The following is a 16,205-nucleotide window of genomic DNA, read 5'->3' on the forward strand; positions in this document are numbered from 1 at the left end:
ATAAGTTTGTTATGGATATAATGAAAGAAGTGACAAATAAAAGGATAAATGGGCATTTTTTTCCGCTCCTAGGTACAGTGAGTATGGCTCAGACAGAAACTAATGTTATAGAAAAAATTAGTTTTAACAAAGCTGCAGTTTTAACATACAATAAGCAGTTCCAAGTTATCAAGGACATTATTTACCATAACAGGAGTATCTTTAAGATTGAACCAGAGTATTATAACATCGTAGGGAATACCCTCAAAACTGTTTATAAAAAGGATATTTGTTTTAAAAGTATGTTGGAAATGGTAAAACAGGGGAGACAAAATGGGACAATGAAAAATGTGGATATTGCCTACAATGTAGGTACATGATAGAGACCAGTGAGGTAAATATTCCTAATTATGGGCGATAAATTATTAATAGAAAATATAACTGTGGAAGTAAAGCAGTTGTTTATTTAGCCCTGTGCACACAATATCAAGGTTATTACATAGGAAAAAACATTACCACTTTTTGGAGCCGGGTATATCAGCATTGTTATGACATTAAAAAGAAGGAAAGCAAAAATGCTTTGGCAGCACATATTATTGAAAATGATGGACATGATTTTAGATTTGTTATAATTGATCAGATTATTTTAGGGGATAGAGGTGGGCCATTGAATGACTAGAACAAAAGGAGCTTAAATGGCAACTGTGGACTAATGCCAGGAACTATCCAGGTTTAAACAGTGCTGTGTCCATTTACTCCATTTTAAGGTTAAAAGTTGACTTTTATTTATAATGTTCATATGTAAAATTTGGGTATGCGTTTTTTTACATATCTATGTATTTTTTATTATGGTATTGATGTATTTATATATGTTTATAAGCATATTATTGCACAAGTTTTAAAGCAGTTGTAAATACACCTTTAAGGGGGTGGAATTAATTCAGGCTAATGGCTTTATGCTAATTATTACGGGTTTGCTATAAATTGAGTAGGCTGGGTTTGAAAATGTATTCTCATGAAGTTTCTATTTGGGAAACGAAAAGCGCTTAAATAAAATTACTTTGGACTGGATTCTGGACTTGGTTCCCTTGTCTTTGTTGTTTTATAACTTTGTGTGGATTTTTAACAGTTACTGTAATTTGAGGAAAAATCTGGCACATGTCCACCACTTTTTCTTCATAAGGCCCCATTGAGTCGTCTGATGTACATTAAGGAATTGAAGAATCAAGCCAGAAATTGTGAATCTGGTACTTTTTATAATGCATTAATTAAGCAATAACAGATGAGTGGGTGTGGGCATATTTAAAATTTAACCAATAGTTGGCATGGTTTGATTACAAGGGTGAAGGCCGAGTGATTAAATAAAGCCAGCTATGGGTAAATCTTCAGTATACCCACACCCATCAGTCAGTTAGTGCTATTGTACAACAGCAGTATTTAAGAAAGACATTTCTTACTTTTCTTAAATAATTTTTTTTGTATAATAGAGTTGTGGTGTTCCTCTGTGTTGTTTCCACATTCTTCCATGTTTTTTGATGAGTATGGGACTTACATTCTCATGCTTGCACAGTACATCAGTTCTCTGGAAAGCAAGCAACATAGAAAGGAAGATATCCATTGCTTTTTTTTTTTGTAAAAAGGAAAAAAAAAAAAAAAAAAAATATATATATATATATATATATATATATATATGTATATATATATATATATATATATATGTGTGTGTATATATATATATATATATATATATATATATATATATATATATATATATAGTTCCACTTGATATCATCAAATTATCATTTCATCGAATTTCAAAACATCGAGACCAATTAGTTGAAAGCTCAAATCGTTGAAAACTCATAAGATCGAATCTCAAATCATTAAAAACTATGCAGCAACTAGAAATAACATCCCACAGAGTTTTTACTACATTTATGTAGGGGGGCAAGCCCTTCTGCACCCCCCCATGTGGGGTAAATTAAATATACCAACTCAAAGGTCGCACTACAGTGGGAGAAAAAGGTAATTTCCTAACCCCACTGTAGTGCGACCTTGGAGATGGTATATGTAATTTATGGGGGTGTGGGGGGTGGAGCCCCCCACATGGGGTAGTATAAATAAATGTAGTAAACAGTGCCTGGGATTTTATTTCTAGTTGTTGTATAGTTTTCAGTGATTTGAGATTTGATGTTATGAGTTTTCGACGATTTGAGCTTTTGACGAATTGGTCTTGATGTTTTGAAATTCGATGAAATGATAATTCGACGATATCAAGTGGAACTATATATATATATATATATATATATATATATATATATATATATATATACATATATACATATTATATATCTTCTTCTTCTTCTTTCGGCTTTTCCCAGTTAGGGGTCACCACAGCGGATCATCTGTCTGCTCATGATTGGCAGTAGAGTTTTGCAGTGTCGAGTTGCCAGCCCGGCACCCAACCTTCCACAGAAGGCACACACACGCCCACACTCACACCTAGGGCCAATTTTGAGCATCCAATCCACCTACTGCATGTCTTTGGGATGTGGGAGGAAACCAGAGCACCCAGAGGAAACCCACGTGACCACAGGGAGATCATGCAGACTCCACACAGAAGGCACCCCAGCTGAGAATCGAACTGGAGAACCTCTTTCTGTGAGGTGGCAACACTAACTGCTGCACCATCGTGGCCGCCGATTGCCTGAAGGATATGAATTCTGAAACTGAAATGTGTTGTCATTAGTTAGTACCTTCACTCCTCAGTGATTTCTCAGAAAACCACAAATGTTATGAGGTGCAGGCCTAAAATCTAACTCAAAATTTTGGACATTGTGAAAATCTGGATACTTGATATGTATACTTCAATACCATAAATTAGCAGAAGAAAGTCCAGTTGCAATTCAGCAACCTGAGTTTTTTCTATTGGTATATGCTTGATTTACAACAGGCATGCTGGTTTGGCTGACCAATCAGCATGCACATTTGTGAATACTAATGAGCTATCATTGTATAATTTGTATGAGACTTAATGAGAGAAAGTTCTGATGAAGTCATGGGAAGGATCCCATAAAGAACAAAAGCATGTAACTTATTTTTGTTGTTTGTTTGAAATGAATATGTGTTGTTAAATCAACAACTTGTTTAGACTTTCAAGTTTAGTAACAACGTATGCTTTGATTTTACCTAATTTAAAATAAAATTTGGTGAATGATTAATATGGTAGCATGGTCAGTAGTTATATTTTATGTTAGACCAGCAGGAGACAGAATTTTAGACACTGCACCAAAAATAAGAACACACACAGGTGAAAAATTGTACATGTAAAGTCACAGAGCAACATACTCAAGACTTACTGATATCCGTCGGAAGGACTTGAACTCCAGGTAACTGAGGTGTTCAGCCAATTCTCCTGGTTCCAAATGATCAAATAGAAGGGACACTTTCCGTTTCTTGCTGTAGTTTGGCTTTATTCTCTGTGTCAGCTTTCTTGACCACTCACGGGAATTTCTTTCAAAAAAACAACAAAAAAAAAAAGCAGGAGTCATAAATCTCAACTGCAAAATTCCTAGGGAAAAAGCCCCCCCCCCCCCAACTGACCAACCCATACTGGGCTACTCAGACTATCCAGATTACATTTTTCCCCATTTTTCTTACTCTTAATTTTTTCCTGCATTCATTTCTTTATTAATTAATTCAACGTTATTTTAGATAAGCACAACTCTATTCTACTGACTGTGTAGATAACATCACTAAGCCATTGGTTTTTCCTAGATGCTCTGATGTGCATTTTTTAAACAACTTTTTTCTCATCCAGTGAGTGTCTGAACAAAATTGTGATCAAAGTAATAAATTAGTCTTACTCTTAAACTTTGCTTTTTCCTACTTCTTTTCATCAGCTGACTAAGGCTCCACTATAATAACTGCAGTGGAAATAACTGTATTAAAATGGGAGTCTGGAAGCTGTTAGACCTGCAGAAGCCATGAAGTTTCTAAATGTTCAAAGATGCATTGGATTTTAAAGTTTTCTTAAACAAACTTTTCATCCAACAATGGTCTGAACGAAAACCATGATTAAGGAAAGAAGTTCAGTGTTCCTCTTCAACTTTGTTTTTTCCTGCATCTTTTCAACATACCCTAAATGACCCAAACTACTTTCTATTAACCAAAGACCTTCAGGGTCTAGGGGCTGCTAGGCAACCAGAAGACATGGAGTTACAGATTTCCTGAGCTACATTTTAAAGCTTTTTTCCAAACTTTTGATCCAGTATTAGCCTGAACAAATATGTGTATGGAAAATAAATTTGTCAGCTGTTTACATTAGGACACACCATTGTAGTTTGCACAGGAGTGGGTGGTACTGACTTGACTGACATCCCAATAGGACTGTCAGTTATGTGTGTTTGCTGATGGGATGGTCTATCAATTTAATTATTTTTACATTAAGGAGCCCTAAAGTAAATAATCACCAAGATGATGTTTCCCATCAACCTTAGGGGTTGCCGCCCCCCTCTTCACATAATTTTAAGTGACTTGCAGTCCTACTGTGAGGGACAGACTCTCCCAGTGCTCTTTAAACTGTCTTTCTAATCTCCCATCTCCTAAAAAAAATACAGTACTAAAAATAATAATTCTCCAAATAAATTGCCCTTTAAGTGGATGTCACTCATCCTGAATCCTTGTTGCCTTGTCTCGATCCACGTCGCAGAGGAGGGTGGCACTTGTACTGCACATCCTAGTGTGTTCTAAAGTAAACAGTCCACAAAATCCGACTAATAACTGTAAGCCAACGAACTTGTAAATAAAATACAAATTTATTCTTATCGAATGAAGCACTTTTCGTTGGCACAAATGTGTCAACTTCTTCAGATTCAAAACAGTTTTGTGAAGTACACACACCACTTAAAACAACTTACTCTTGTCATGTGATCAGCATCAGCTGGTGCTGCTGTTCTAGAGCCTGCTCATATTTACAGTGATATTACATATAAAAAGCAGTAATAAAACACATTGTGCATGCTGGTACAACGTTCAACAGACTGATAAAAACTAATCTAAACTAAGCAGATTAACTACGCTTAGCAGACAATATTGACTGCTTAATAGCTGTTTTAAACACTGAGATCACTACAGACTTGGACTTCCTGAGATACAAGTTCGATTATGAAAGAAGCTTTTTTAGTATAGATCAGCTATTGGAGAGACTTAAAACAAATACGCTTAAGAAGATCAATAGAGACCGACAAGCTTATGATACTGGCACTGGTTATCCTAAACCATCTAGTGCACAGTCAGCAGCAGCACTAGGTGAGAATACACAAATTTTGCTTAACACCAATGCAGATTCTATCCTTGACAACATGGGTAGTCCTAATTCTATTGTAGTTGACAACAATGACAACACCCTGAGACGTAGTGAAAGAATTCGTAACCAAAACTACAATAACTGTAACGGGACAACTACACACAGCACTAATATGAATAATAGAAGTGATTCCAACCAAAACTTTCGTGTAACCAAAGACTTAGGAGCAATTCTGAAGAAGAAGTTCAACAACATGCAGAAGAACCAGAGTAACAAACGCAACAACAGATTCAAGGTATAGGGGCTATACCCCCTTTGGGGGTAGACATTCTCTTGAATTCAACAGGGGATTTTAAAATCTTTAATTATTCTTCCTTGCACATTGACCCTGCGCTAGTTGACTTCCTAGCAAAGGGTAACAAGTTTGTTCCCAGTAAACCTTCTAGCTTGGAACACCTGATTCTTGACTTGAAACTGTTTGTCAGAAAATTGAACTTAACGTTTTTACTTGGGAACCATACAACTTCAAACAACACTCTTAGGGTTCCAAGTACTTTCAACCCCCCTCTTCACCAGACTTTAAGAGTATTTGAGCAAATCTGTGAACTGGACTGTCGTCACATCGTGGAGACACATAAATTTGGGAACAGAAACAAGTGTCGAAACATTACATCACAGGAAAATGAATTATTGAAGTTGTTAAAATCTTCATCCGTGAATGTAGTGAAACCAGATAAAGGGGGTGGGATTGTTATTTTGGACTTTGTTGACTATAACAATAGAATGCTGATGTTATTAAATAGTGAAGCATACTCTAAGGTATCGTTAAATGAAGTCAACACTGCATATGGTCGAATTAAGAGTTACCTCAGTGACTTATTTATTGAGTCACTGATAGACACTGACACTTACAATTACATCACACTGTCCTGGCCTAAAATCCCAGTGCTTTTCGGCATCCCCAAAGTACATAAAAACCTAACTGACCCACCAATGAGGCCACTCATTGATGGGAGAGGGTCTATTACGTACCCTTGTTCCAAAGTAGTTGACTCTATCTTGAAGAAATACATATTATTAGAACCACAGGTTTGCAAAGATTCTTGGGCCTTCTTAGACAACATTAACAAATTGAGGTTTGATAAAAACAACAACTTTTTAACCATAGATGTTAAAGACTTATATACATCAATTCCACATTTGGATGGAATTGAATGGGTAAGCCTCATGATGAAGTCTAGGGACGCCCCACCACAAGAAATCCAATTAGTGGAACTCTTATTAGATACAATTTTAACTAACAACTTCTTTGTATTCAATGGTGAGTTCTACTTGCAAAATTGTGGAGTGGCTAAGGGCTCACCCTGTGGAGGTAGTTTTGCCAATTTAGTTATGGCATTTTGGGAAAACAATTTTGTTTTTAAACAGCCACTACACAGGGTGAGTATAGCATTTTATACCAGATTCCTGGACAATATTTTCGTTCTCTTCAAGGCCGATGAACAACAGGCACAAGAATTCATTAGGTATTTAAACTCAACTACTGAATTCTTAAGGTATACATCTAGTTTTAGCACAAATTCTATTGACTACTTGGATTGTAAACTCGTCAAAGACATTATAAATGAGAGATACGTATCTAGAATATACAGAAAGGAAACGTACTCTAACTCATTTTTGCATTTTACTAGTAATCATCCTTATCACCAGAAGCGCTCAATAGTGAAAGGACAACTTATTAGAGCAGTCAGGATGACTACTTTAGACTCAGATTTTAATGACGAGTGTCTATTGTTAAGCAATATGTTTATACAAAGAGGCTACCCCTTACAGCTGATACAATCTTTGGCAACAGAAGTGAGACTTAAGAGACAGTTAGGTGTAGTTAAACCTTTACTTAACAGTAATTTTGCAAACACAATAAATGTTGAGGTAACGAACTTGATAGAGGGCAGCACTATTAGTAACCGCGCATTGACAGCAGAAGTTGACAGCAGAAGTAACAACTGGGGAGACAACTAAAGAATTTCAAGCTAGTTTCATAACTACTTTCAGTAATGACAGTCAAATGGTCAGATTTATCTTGAACAAAAATTGGGAATTAATCTTACTTGATAGATCTTTGACCATTAAACTTGGACAAGCGCCAAACCTTGTCTTTAGGAAAGGAGCAAACCTGAAAACTTTGCTCGAAAGAAAGAGTATGGGACCCCTGTCAAGGCGAGTAGGAATGACTACATGCGGTAACTGCAGAACGTGCAGACTCATTGAGATAGGGGAGAGTTATGTTGTTAATGGTAAGACTTTCAAGTTGAGGTCTAAATACAACTGTAACTCTAAGCTTGTGGTTTATGTGGCTAGGTGCCAAGCATGCTCAGCCTTCTACATCGGTAAAACCGAACGTAAGCTAAAAGATAGAGTATATGAGCACACATATGCTATAGAAAAGAAAAAAGCTGATAATCCATTAGCAAGACACCTTATTGAACACAGAAACCACAAGTTTCTTTTCAAAGTTATAGACCATGTGAGTTTTGATGTGAGAGGTGGACCATTTAACTTGATGCTCGAAGAACGTGAGCTGTTATGGCAGGTGAGACTAAATGCATTTCTAAGTCCTGGCCTGAATGCTGCCTGAAATATTGCTTGCCTCTTAAAGTTAAAAAGTCTAAATAGATGAAGCAGGAACTTTGTAACTTACAACAATGTGTTTTTGATTATGTTTATTTAGTAGTTTGGCGATTTATAACTAGAAGTATTTTTGTAGGCAAGCCCTTAATAGTTTTTTTATAAACATCAAACCTCTTATAAACCTTAAATACTTGTACTCTAAAAAAAATGGCCTTGACCAATGGTCAATTTCTGACTTCTTGAGATAGTCGCTTGTTAGCATTTTTTAAGTACAATTTGTATAAACGTAATGTTATTAATGTATTTTTAACACTTTTACTTGTATTGTAATATTGAGTTAACTGATAGCATAGAACCAATCCTGTCTGAGTTGTTGGTTGACAATTTCTGACTTCTTAGGATTGTTATTCAACCAGGATTGCCATAAGTTTAACTTGTTTAACTGTAACACTAATTGATTTATTCTTTATTATTAAGCAATCGATATTGACTGCTAAGCGTAGTTAATCTGCTTAGCTTAGATTAGGTTTTATCAGTCTGTTGAACGTTGTACCAGCATGCACAATGTGTTTTATTACTGCTTTTTATATGTAATATCACTTTAAATATGAGCAGGCTCTAGAACAGCAGCACCAGCTGATGCTGATCACAATGCAAGAGTAAGTTGTTTTAAGTGGTGTGTGTACTTCACAAAACTGTTTTGAATCTGAAGAAGTTGACACATTTGTGCCAACGAAAAGTGCTTCATTCGATAAGAATAAATTTGTATTTTATTTACAAGTTCCTTGGCTTACAGTTATTAGTCAGATTTTGTGGATTATCAGTTTGTTTTTGGTTTGTCTCATGGCTAAAGTAAACAGTCACCAGAAATTCAAACCTATTTTTTTTTTTACTTCAGGGAAAAATAAATTTTAACCAACTTTTAATGCAAAAGCTGACATAACACTAGTTCGTAATAAACTGAGAAGACACATCGGTAAGTACTAGGCTAGTTGCCTTTGCAGGGCATTTTAAGACTATTCAGTTTCCTATAAAAAGGTACGAATCAAAACTTGTACCTTGTGTCTTCAAGGTATGCCCCTTAAGTATTATGCCAACCTCCCAATGCTTGTGATAATACTTAAATCATATCTGGGAACACTACCTGCCCCCAAACCCCCACCTCGTAATAGGCAGACACTTTCTGTACATCGCTCTCTGATGTTAAATTGGGATTAAAAATAAGATACAATTGCCCACAATCATATTACAAACTGCTGCTGTCACATTTTTATACAGCATGCCTCCTCAACCCCAACCCCCCCAAAAAGACAGCCACCTTCTGTGTACTCTTCAGACTGAGACAAACCTGAAAAAAGCAAACAGAACACGACTTACATTTGTTGTCAGATATATAAAAACACCATGCTTATTTACTCTCCTCCAGAAGATAGCCATCTGTATATGCATGCGTCAGATGTTTGTTTGTGAGGTAAAAAATATTGCTGTAATGTTTACAACTTGTTAATTCTAGAAACAGTACAGGGCTCCTGTACAAGCTATAGTGACCTGCTGTGCACCTATAACCAAACAAAATAGGAGAGGCCTTGGAACGAGTGAAGACAAAAAAAAAAAAAAAAACCTAGAAAGTACTGAGGTCCAAGCCTTAAGTGCTTAAAATCATATCACAACCAATGGAACAACCAAAGTGGGTGGAACAAGCCATAAAATCAATGTGGTTTAAAAAGTTTAATAAGGTAAAAAGATTAATATACACAATGTTTTGTTATACACTCATAAATATAAGTTGTCAAGTTGGAGTGTTAATAATTTTGACAATTCCCTGAGTAATGAAGGCTGCATAAATGTTAATAATTTTGACAACGTGAAATTTTGCATTCAGCAACTTAGAAATCCCAATCCATTGGAGCCTTCAACTTCTAACAATGCAGTAGCAAGTGAAGATCCAATATTCAATGTTTGCACTGCTTCTAGTGATTTACCAACTGCATGTCGTATTAGTTTTGATTTTAATGCTTGGTTAAACAAAACCTCCACAGACTTTCATACCAACATTCTTCCTATCCATGTAAGTTTATCTTTTAATGAACATCTTAAGACCTCTGAGAAAAAAATACTTAAGTATAAGGTGCTCCAACTTCACAACTTATATTTAAAAGAGTATCTAACAAAACGTGCATATTAAACTTTTTAACTTATTAATCTTTTAAAACCACATTGACTTTGTGGCTTCTTCAACCCTCCATTGTTGTTCCATTTGTTGTGGATGTGATTTTAGGCACTTAGGGCTTCTTTTCTTTTCTTTTCTTTTTAACCTGCTGTGTACCTCTCTGAAGTTTGTGAGGAGAGTTAAAGAAATAATGACCACACTGTACCCAGCCCAATGCAACATGCAGTGACCTCTGAGGTTTGGGAGGAATGTTAAAGAAATAATGACATCATCCCTAACCCCCTTACAAGTGTAGTGACCATCTGTGTACATCTATGAGCAGGGCTGGTTTTAGACTAGGTGGTGTTCAGGGCACGAGATAGTACTAAGCCCATGTCAAACTGCAGTTATGCAGCCATGGTCTGTGGGGGACCAGCAGCCACCAGAAGTTCTGAAGGTCTGGCTGCTCTGTGATACATTTACCCCTTTTTCTTTTTAGAGAGATGACTATTAAACTGAGCAAATGACAACAAGGTCAGTTACTATCATACATGCAAACCCCACTAAACAGTTAATGCCACTTCTATGTGCAGTTCAGATATCTAATTATGACAAAAGAGGATGACAGTGTAGTGCATTTCACCTTTTTTTCCAGATAAACAGTTGCTACACTTTCAAATATTGCACATAGCTGCATGTAATCACATTGGTCGTACAAACCTAAATAATAAGCAAACAGTAGCAGGCAGCTAGTTGTTTCCTTTCAAAGAAGACAGCCACACCAATTATGCCTACTCCGTCTGTGCATATCAGGCATCCAGTTAAGTAGTCCATCTTACTTCTCACAAATGCACACTAGTCCTGCAAAGCGAGACAGTGACTGTTATAAACTGAGCACATAACAAGATGATCAGTTATTTTCATTCAGCCAACACCAACCACCACTCAGCAATTATAGCCATGACATCTGATGGCATGCTTCTTAACTGTCCTTGATATTGACTCAAATTTTAGCTCTGCCTCTCTTAATTCCTCTTAAAAATGATAACTTTTGGGGGAACGGTAGTGAATTATGCTTGCTAAAAACAATAATTAGTGTTATAGACTTATTTTACTTTGAAAATGTTTATTAACTCACATTTTCTTATTCTGTCAGTATCTTAACTTAATACTAATGTTTTAAAAGTGTCCCTGATTATTTCTGGATTTGTCCCTGATAGGTTCATAGATTCATAGGTAAGTACTAGGCTAGCTGGCCATGCACGTCTTTTTAAGCCTAGCTAATGTCCTTTTTTGTACTCTATTTAATCTATCCCATTTGGTTAGAGATTGGCCTTATCCATTTTGTGGTTGATAATTATGTATTACTACTAATAAAAATACATGGGATCATACCATAGATAATTTGAGGGGACCCATACATAGGGTAAGGCATTTAGGAGCTGTCTCTGTCCATTAGTAGTACAGGGGACAGTCATGGGGTATATTTTCTATTTCCCATCCATAGATCTAAGTTGCACTTCAATATGGACAGGGATGAACTTTGTTTTATATGAATGGGGGCTCTGTTCCACAGCAGCAGTATCCTCTGTGAGATACATCTTTCCCTCCAAACCTTTCTCTCGAAGTTGCAGAAAAGGTTTAGATCCCTAGACTGAGTATTTCAAATGCACATTTGACTTACTGATGTGCAGTAAATCTGTAAGTATTGGTTTCAGAGGATGCCTTTCATGCCAGATACAGGTCACCTCTTAGCAGTCTGTAGGATACTGAGTAACGTTTAAGTGGAGCACCATCCCCTGGATTGCCCAATGTTCCACAGATACATTTTCCTATTCTTTTACTTCTTCTTTTTCATGGCACTGTACTTATTTATTTATTTTTTAGAGCAAGGAAACATTGCTCAAAAATAAATAAATAAACAGAAAAAGAGTGCATGCAAGTATGGCTCCTTAAGCAATTGCCCAATCAACAGTTCAATACATCCAGTCTGTCCCCTCCAGCTCTTGTACTGTTAACTGAACACAGTGGTCATCTGGGTCACAGTCAGGCCTTCATCCATCAGCACCATGGGGTCAAGCTACATGTAGTTATTTTTTATCAGTCTTCATTCTATGTACATCATGAAGCATTTAGCACCACTCTGTTACATTATCAACAACTCTAGCATCATAAACAGTCAATATGACTCAGCTTCACTCAGACTTAAAGAGGAAAAAATGAATTTCACAAATGCACACAGAAATTATGCACTAAAGACACGAAAAATACAGCTACTTCATTTGAAGGGGTCTGATTTAAGTTTAACAAACTTAGAATGAATCAAAATTAAAATATAGTTAAACTGACAGCCCATCTGCTTGAGCTGGTAGTAGCTCAGGTGGATGCAAAAGACCCCATGACACCTATTAAAAAAAGCTGGGGTTCTTTATTAAAATTCATACTATACATTATATACATTACATATTATATATACAATTTATACAGATTATTTACAATTATTTACAACTGTTTTACATATTTTTCACTTTTTTCTTTATCCTTTTGATTCTATCACTCTTTTTCCACAACAAAAATCATATTTTTTTTCATAATTTCTGACAATATCCACTTTACATTAAATCCTATTTCTTTCATTTTTTCATTCCAGATAATCCATATTATACAAAACAATGTTTTATCTACTTTATCTGCTTTATTCTGTTTTCCATTTTCATAGTACCCATAGTCTATCATGTCCTTATTTATATTTTTTACAGTTTTCAGTCCCTTTGTACATTCCTTTTCACATATTTTTTCCATATTTATTTACTCTTTCACATTTCAAAAAAATGCTCAGTAATTTCTACTTCCCCACAATAGGTACAAACTCTTTCTCCTATCTTCTTATATGACATACTTGACTTTACTGGAAGCTTATTTATGCATAATCTCCACAGAAAATCTGTAAATTCAAAATATCTTTCACATCTATTCTCTTTCTTCCACAGAAAAACATAATAAAATGTATTATTTATATTTTCATACCATTCTTTCGTATTTATTTCTATATTACTTATATCAATATTCCATAACGATATTATCTCTTGATATATTTTCATTTCCATACTTGTAATTCCTTTATTTCTTTTTAAAAGCTTAAGTTTCTCCCAAATTTCTTTATACTTTTCCTTTATTATCTTTACTATCAATTTTTTTTATCTTTTTCATTTATCCATATCAATACTTTATACAAATTCAATGATGCTATATGCAGAGTTGTATTTATTAAACTCAATCCTTCTTCCTTTTTCATAACATAAAGAGTTCCTCTTTTAATTGGAGTTAATCTTGATCCCATTATAAATGTAAACAGCACAGTTCATCTTTCTCAAGTTCAGTTGGTATCATAAACACATTTTCTAGATGTGCCAGCTTACCAAATATCACTAAGTTAAGTAAATATGCATTTTTTATACATAAGTTTGAATGTTCTTCAGAACATACAAATATGTCTATATTTCATGCACCATATTCTTCTACTGTGTCAATCTCTGTTGTTTATTACCAAATTTTATTCCCAAAATTTCTATTTCTTTATTAATCTGAATACCCTCTATGTTTCTTGAAAATCCCAGTCCTTTACTCTTCTCCTCATTAATACTCAAACCTAACACTCTTAACTTTTACTAACCATCTTAATAGCTGTTTTCATCCATTCTTTATTTTTTAAAATTAATACTAAATTGTCCACAAAATAAAACATTATTGGTATCTGAATTTTCTCTGCAGTACAATAGTTAACTTTTTTCAAGTTTACTTCATTAACAACTGCATTCATGATTAATGCAAATAAGATGCTACTTGCTAGACATCCCTGCTTTATAACAATTTGTATTTCTATTTTCTCACTCAACTAGGCATTACCTACTAATTTTACTTTATTTTAATTATACACTGGCACCAACTATTAATTATTTTTTTTTTACTTATATTATATTCTTTTAAAATCTCCCATAATACTTCATGTTATATCTTATCAAACACCCTGCTTACATCCCCTATTAAAATTTTGGATTCTGCTTTTCTATATATCACATTTGCTACCACTTCTCTTATAATCATTAAAAGTTTGTGATCCCCTTTCCCTTTGATTTAAAAAATTGTTTCATTCAATAACTTGTTTAATTTACTTTCTATTCTATTTTCTATTACTTTCACAAATGTCTTATAGTCTACATTGTTCAACACTATTGGTCTCCAGTTTTTTAAATCTGTTCTCTATCCTTTTTTTCAATATAAACTTCATTGTCCCCATAGATATTCTTTCATCTTCTATTCCTTTTTCTAACCATTCATTTAATACCTCCAGAAAGCATTCTTCTTGCCATTCTTGCATATCTATATACGTCAAATATTCAATTCCATCTAAACATGTAGCTGTTTCCAGAGTCACTGTCTTCAAAACTTTTTTTATTTCTATCGTCATCTTTTTTTTCATCATCTCGTTATAAGTTCCATTTATGTCTCCCTACAGTTTCATATTTGAGAAATTTTTTCATATTATGTTTTTTATTACTAACATTATTTCTATCTGTGAATTGACTACATTTCCTTTCTCATCTCTTATTATTCTTTCATTTTCTTTTACCATCTTACTTAGGTAAGGTGCTACTTTCCCTTTTCCCTGTAAAAACAACTTTGCTTTAATAGCATCATTTTGATTTGTTTTTCTTGATTCATTTTATATACATTTTTTCTTTTTCTACAAATCTTTATTTACTTATTACATCTTTAAAAGTTTGAGCACTGGTATCCACACATTTATTACTAACTTGTGTTCTTTTCATCTTTTGCCATTCCAAAACCTCTTTTTTATAATGTTCTTATAAACTTATCCTCCAACGTATCCAATTTTTGTAAAACCTACTCATAGCTATATGATCTAACCATAAGCAAATAATCACTTTTCTTACATAATCAATCAATTCTGTTTAATTTATTCTTTTGATGCCTCTACCTATTTTTTATATCCCTCTTTTACTTAAATCTCTATCCAGATTGCTACATGCTCTGAAAAACATGTTATTTTTGTTCCTTTATGTAACACTTTTAAACTCTCAGATACTATAAAATAATCAATTTCTTTTCTCAAATTACTCATTTTGGATGGCCAGTGTTTGTTGTTCCATAAATATATCTTCCACTTTTAAATATTTCTGAAATGATCGCGGTATTGGCACCTTCTTTTCTCCTATGCCTGAAATCACAATTAAAATCTCTCACTAATATTATTTGCATATTAACGCTAACATAATCAAGAATTTTACTAAACATAATCTCCCTTTGCCTCTGTAGAACATACACACACAGTTCTGCAAGTCTGTATATTTGATTCTTCTATCTTATATCCAACATGAATATTCTTACTGATATTACTAAATGTATAATCCAAAATTTCTATAATTTCTTTATTTAAAATGACTACACCTGAACATTTTCCTTCTCCTATATTCCATGTAACTTTATTTTCCCATAGTTCATTTACTTGTGTTCTCTCTCCTTCCATTAAAATTCTTATTTTTTTAATATTATGATATCCATATTCAGCTATCTATACCATTCTAACACCCCTAGTTTATTTTTTACACTCTCTATGTATTATTCACATTTATAGCCAAAATTCTCACATTGTGGAGAATATTTTGTTATTTTTATCCTTTTCTTTTCTTATTTTCTCCTACACCTATATTTTTAAATTTGTTTTCTATCTTTCACTTTTTTCCCAGTAGAATTTCTTTTGCTTTCAATTCTTACCTACTTATGTTTTCCCTCTTCACTCAAATTTTTCTTCCCTTGTGCATTCCTTTACCTCCACCACTATGTCTTCCCCTTTTTTTTTTATTTTTTGTGTCCCTTCTATGTTATCTACTAAAGCACATTCTTTCACTTGAGCATTCTTCTGTTCCTGTGTGTCTTTCCATTTTACATCACACTCTATCCATGAATGTCCTATTTGTTCACATTTTATACATTTTTGTTGACATTTTCTGCTTCATAACCACTTTTACCATAAATAAAACATTTTCTTTTATTAGAGTTACTGATGAAATGGTCCTTTTTCCACAAAATAAGCATGTCTTTGGTTGCGCCCAGTAT

At 34.2% G+C, this 16,205-nt stretch overlaps 1 protein-coding gene across 2 annotated transcripts in view; it reads right to left on the minus strand.

Annotated features, from left to right (window-relative positions):
- LOC122794170 (RAS guanyl-releasing protein 1-like) overlaps nucleotides 1-16,205 on the minus strand; it is a 463,558-nt gene that overhangs the window by 414,255 nt on the left and 33,098 nt on the right. For both annotated transcript variants that reach the window (XM_044062374.1, XM_044062373.1), the window contains exon 3: nucleotides 3,339-3,492. In XM_044062374.1, coding sequence (XP_043918309.1) covers nucleotides 3,339-3,492 — 154 coding nt within the window. The remainder of the gene's footprint in view (nucleotides 1-3,338; nucleotides 3,493-16,205) is intronic.

Source organism: Protopterus annectens, chromosome 2.part1 (genome assembly GCF_019279795.1).
Source record: "Protopterus annectens isolate FY-2018-M chromosome 2.part1, PAN1.0, whole genome shotgun sequence".
Lineage (NCBI taxonomy): Eukaryota > Metazoa > Chordata > Ceratodontiformes > Protopteridae > Protopterus > Protopterus annectens.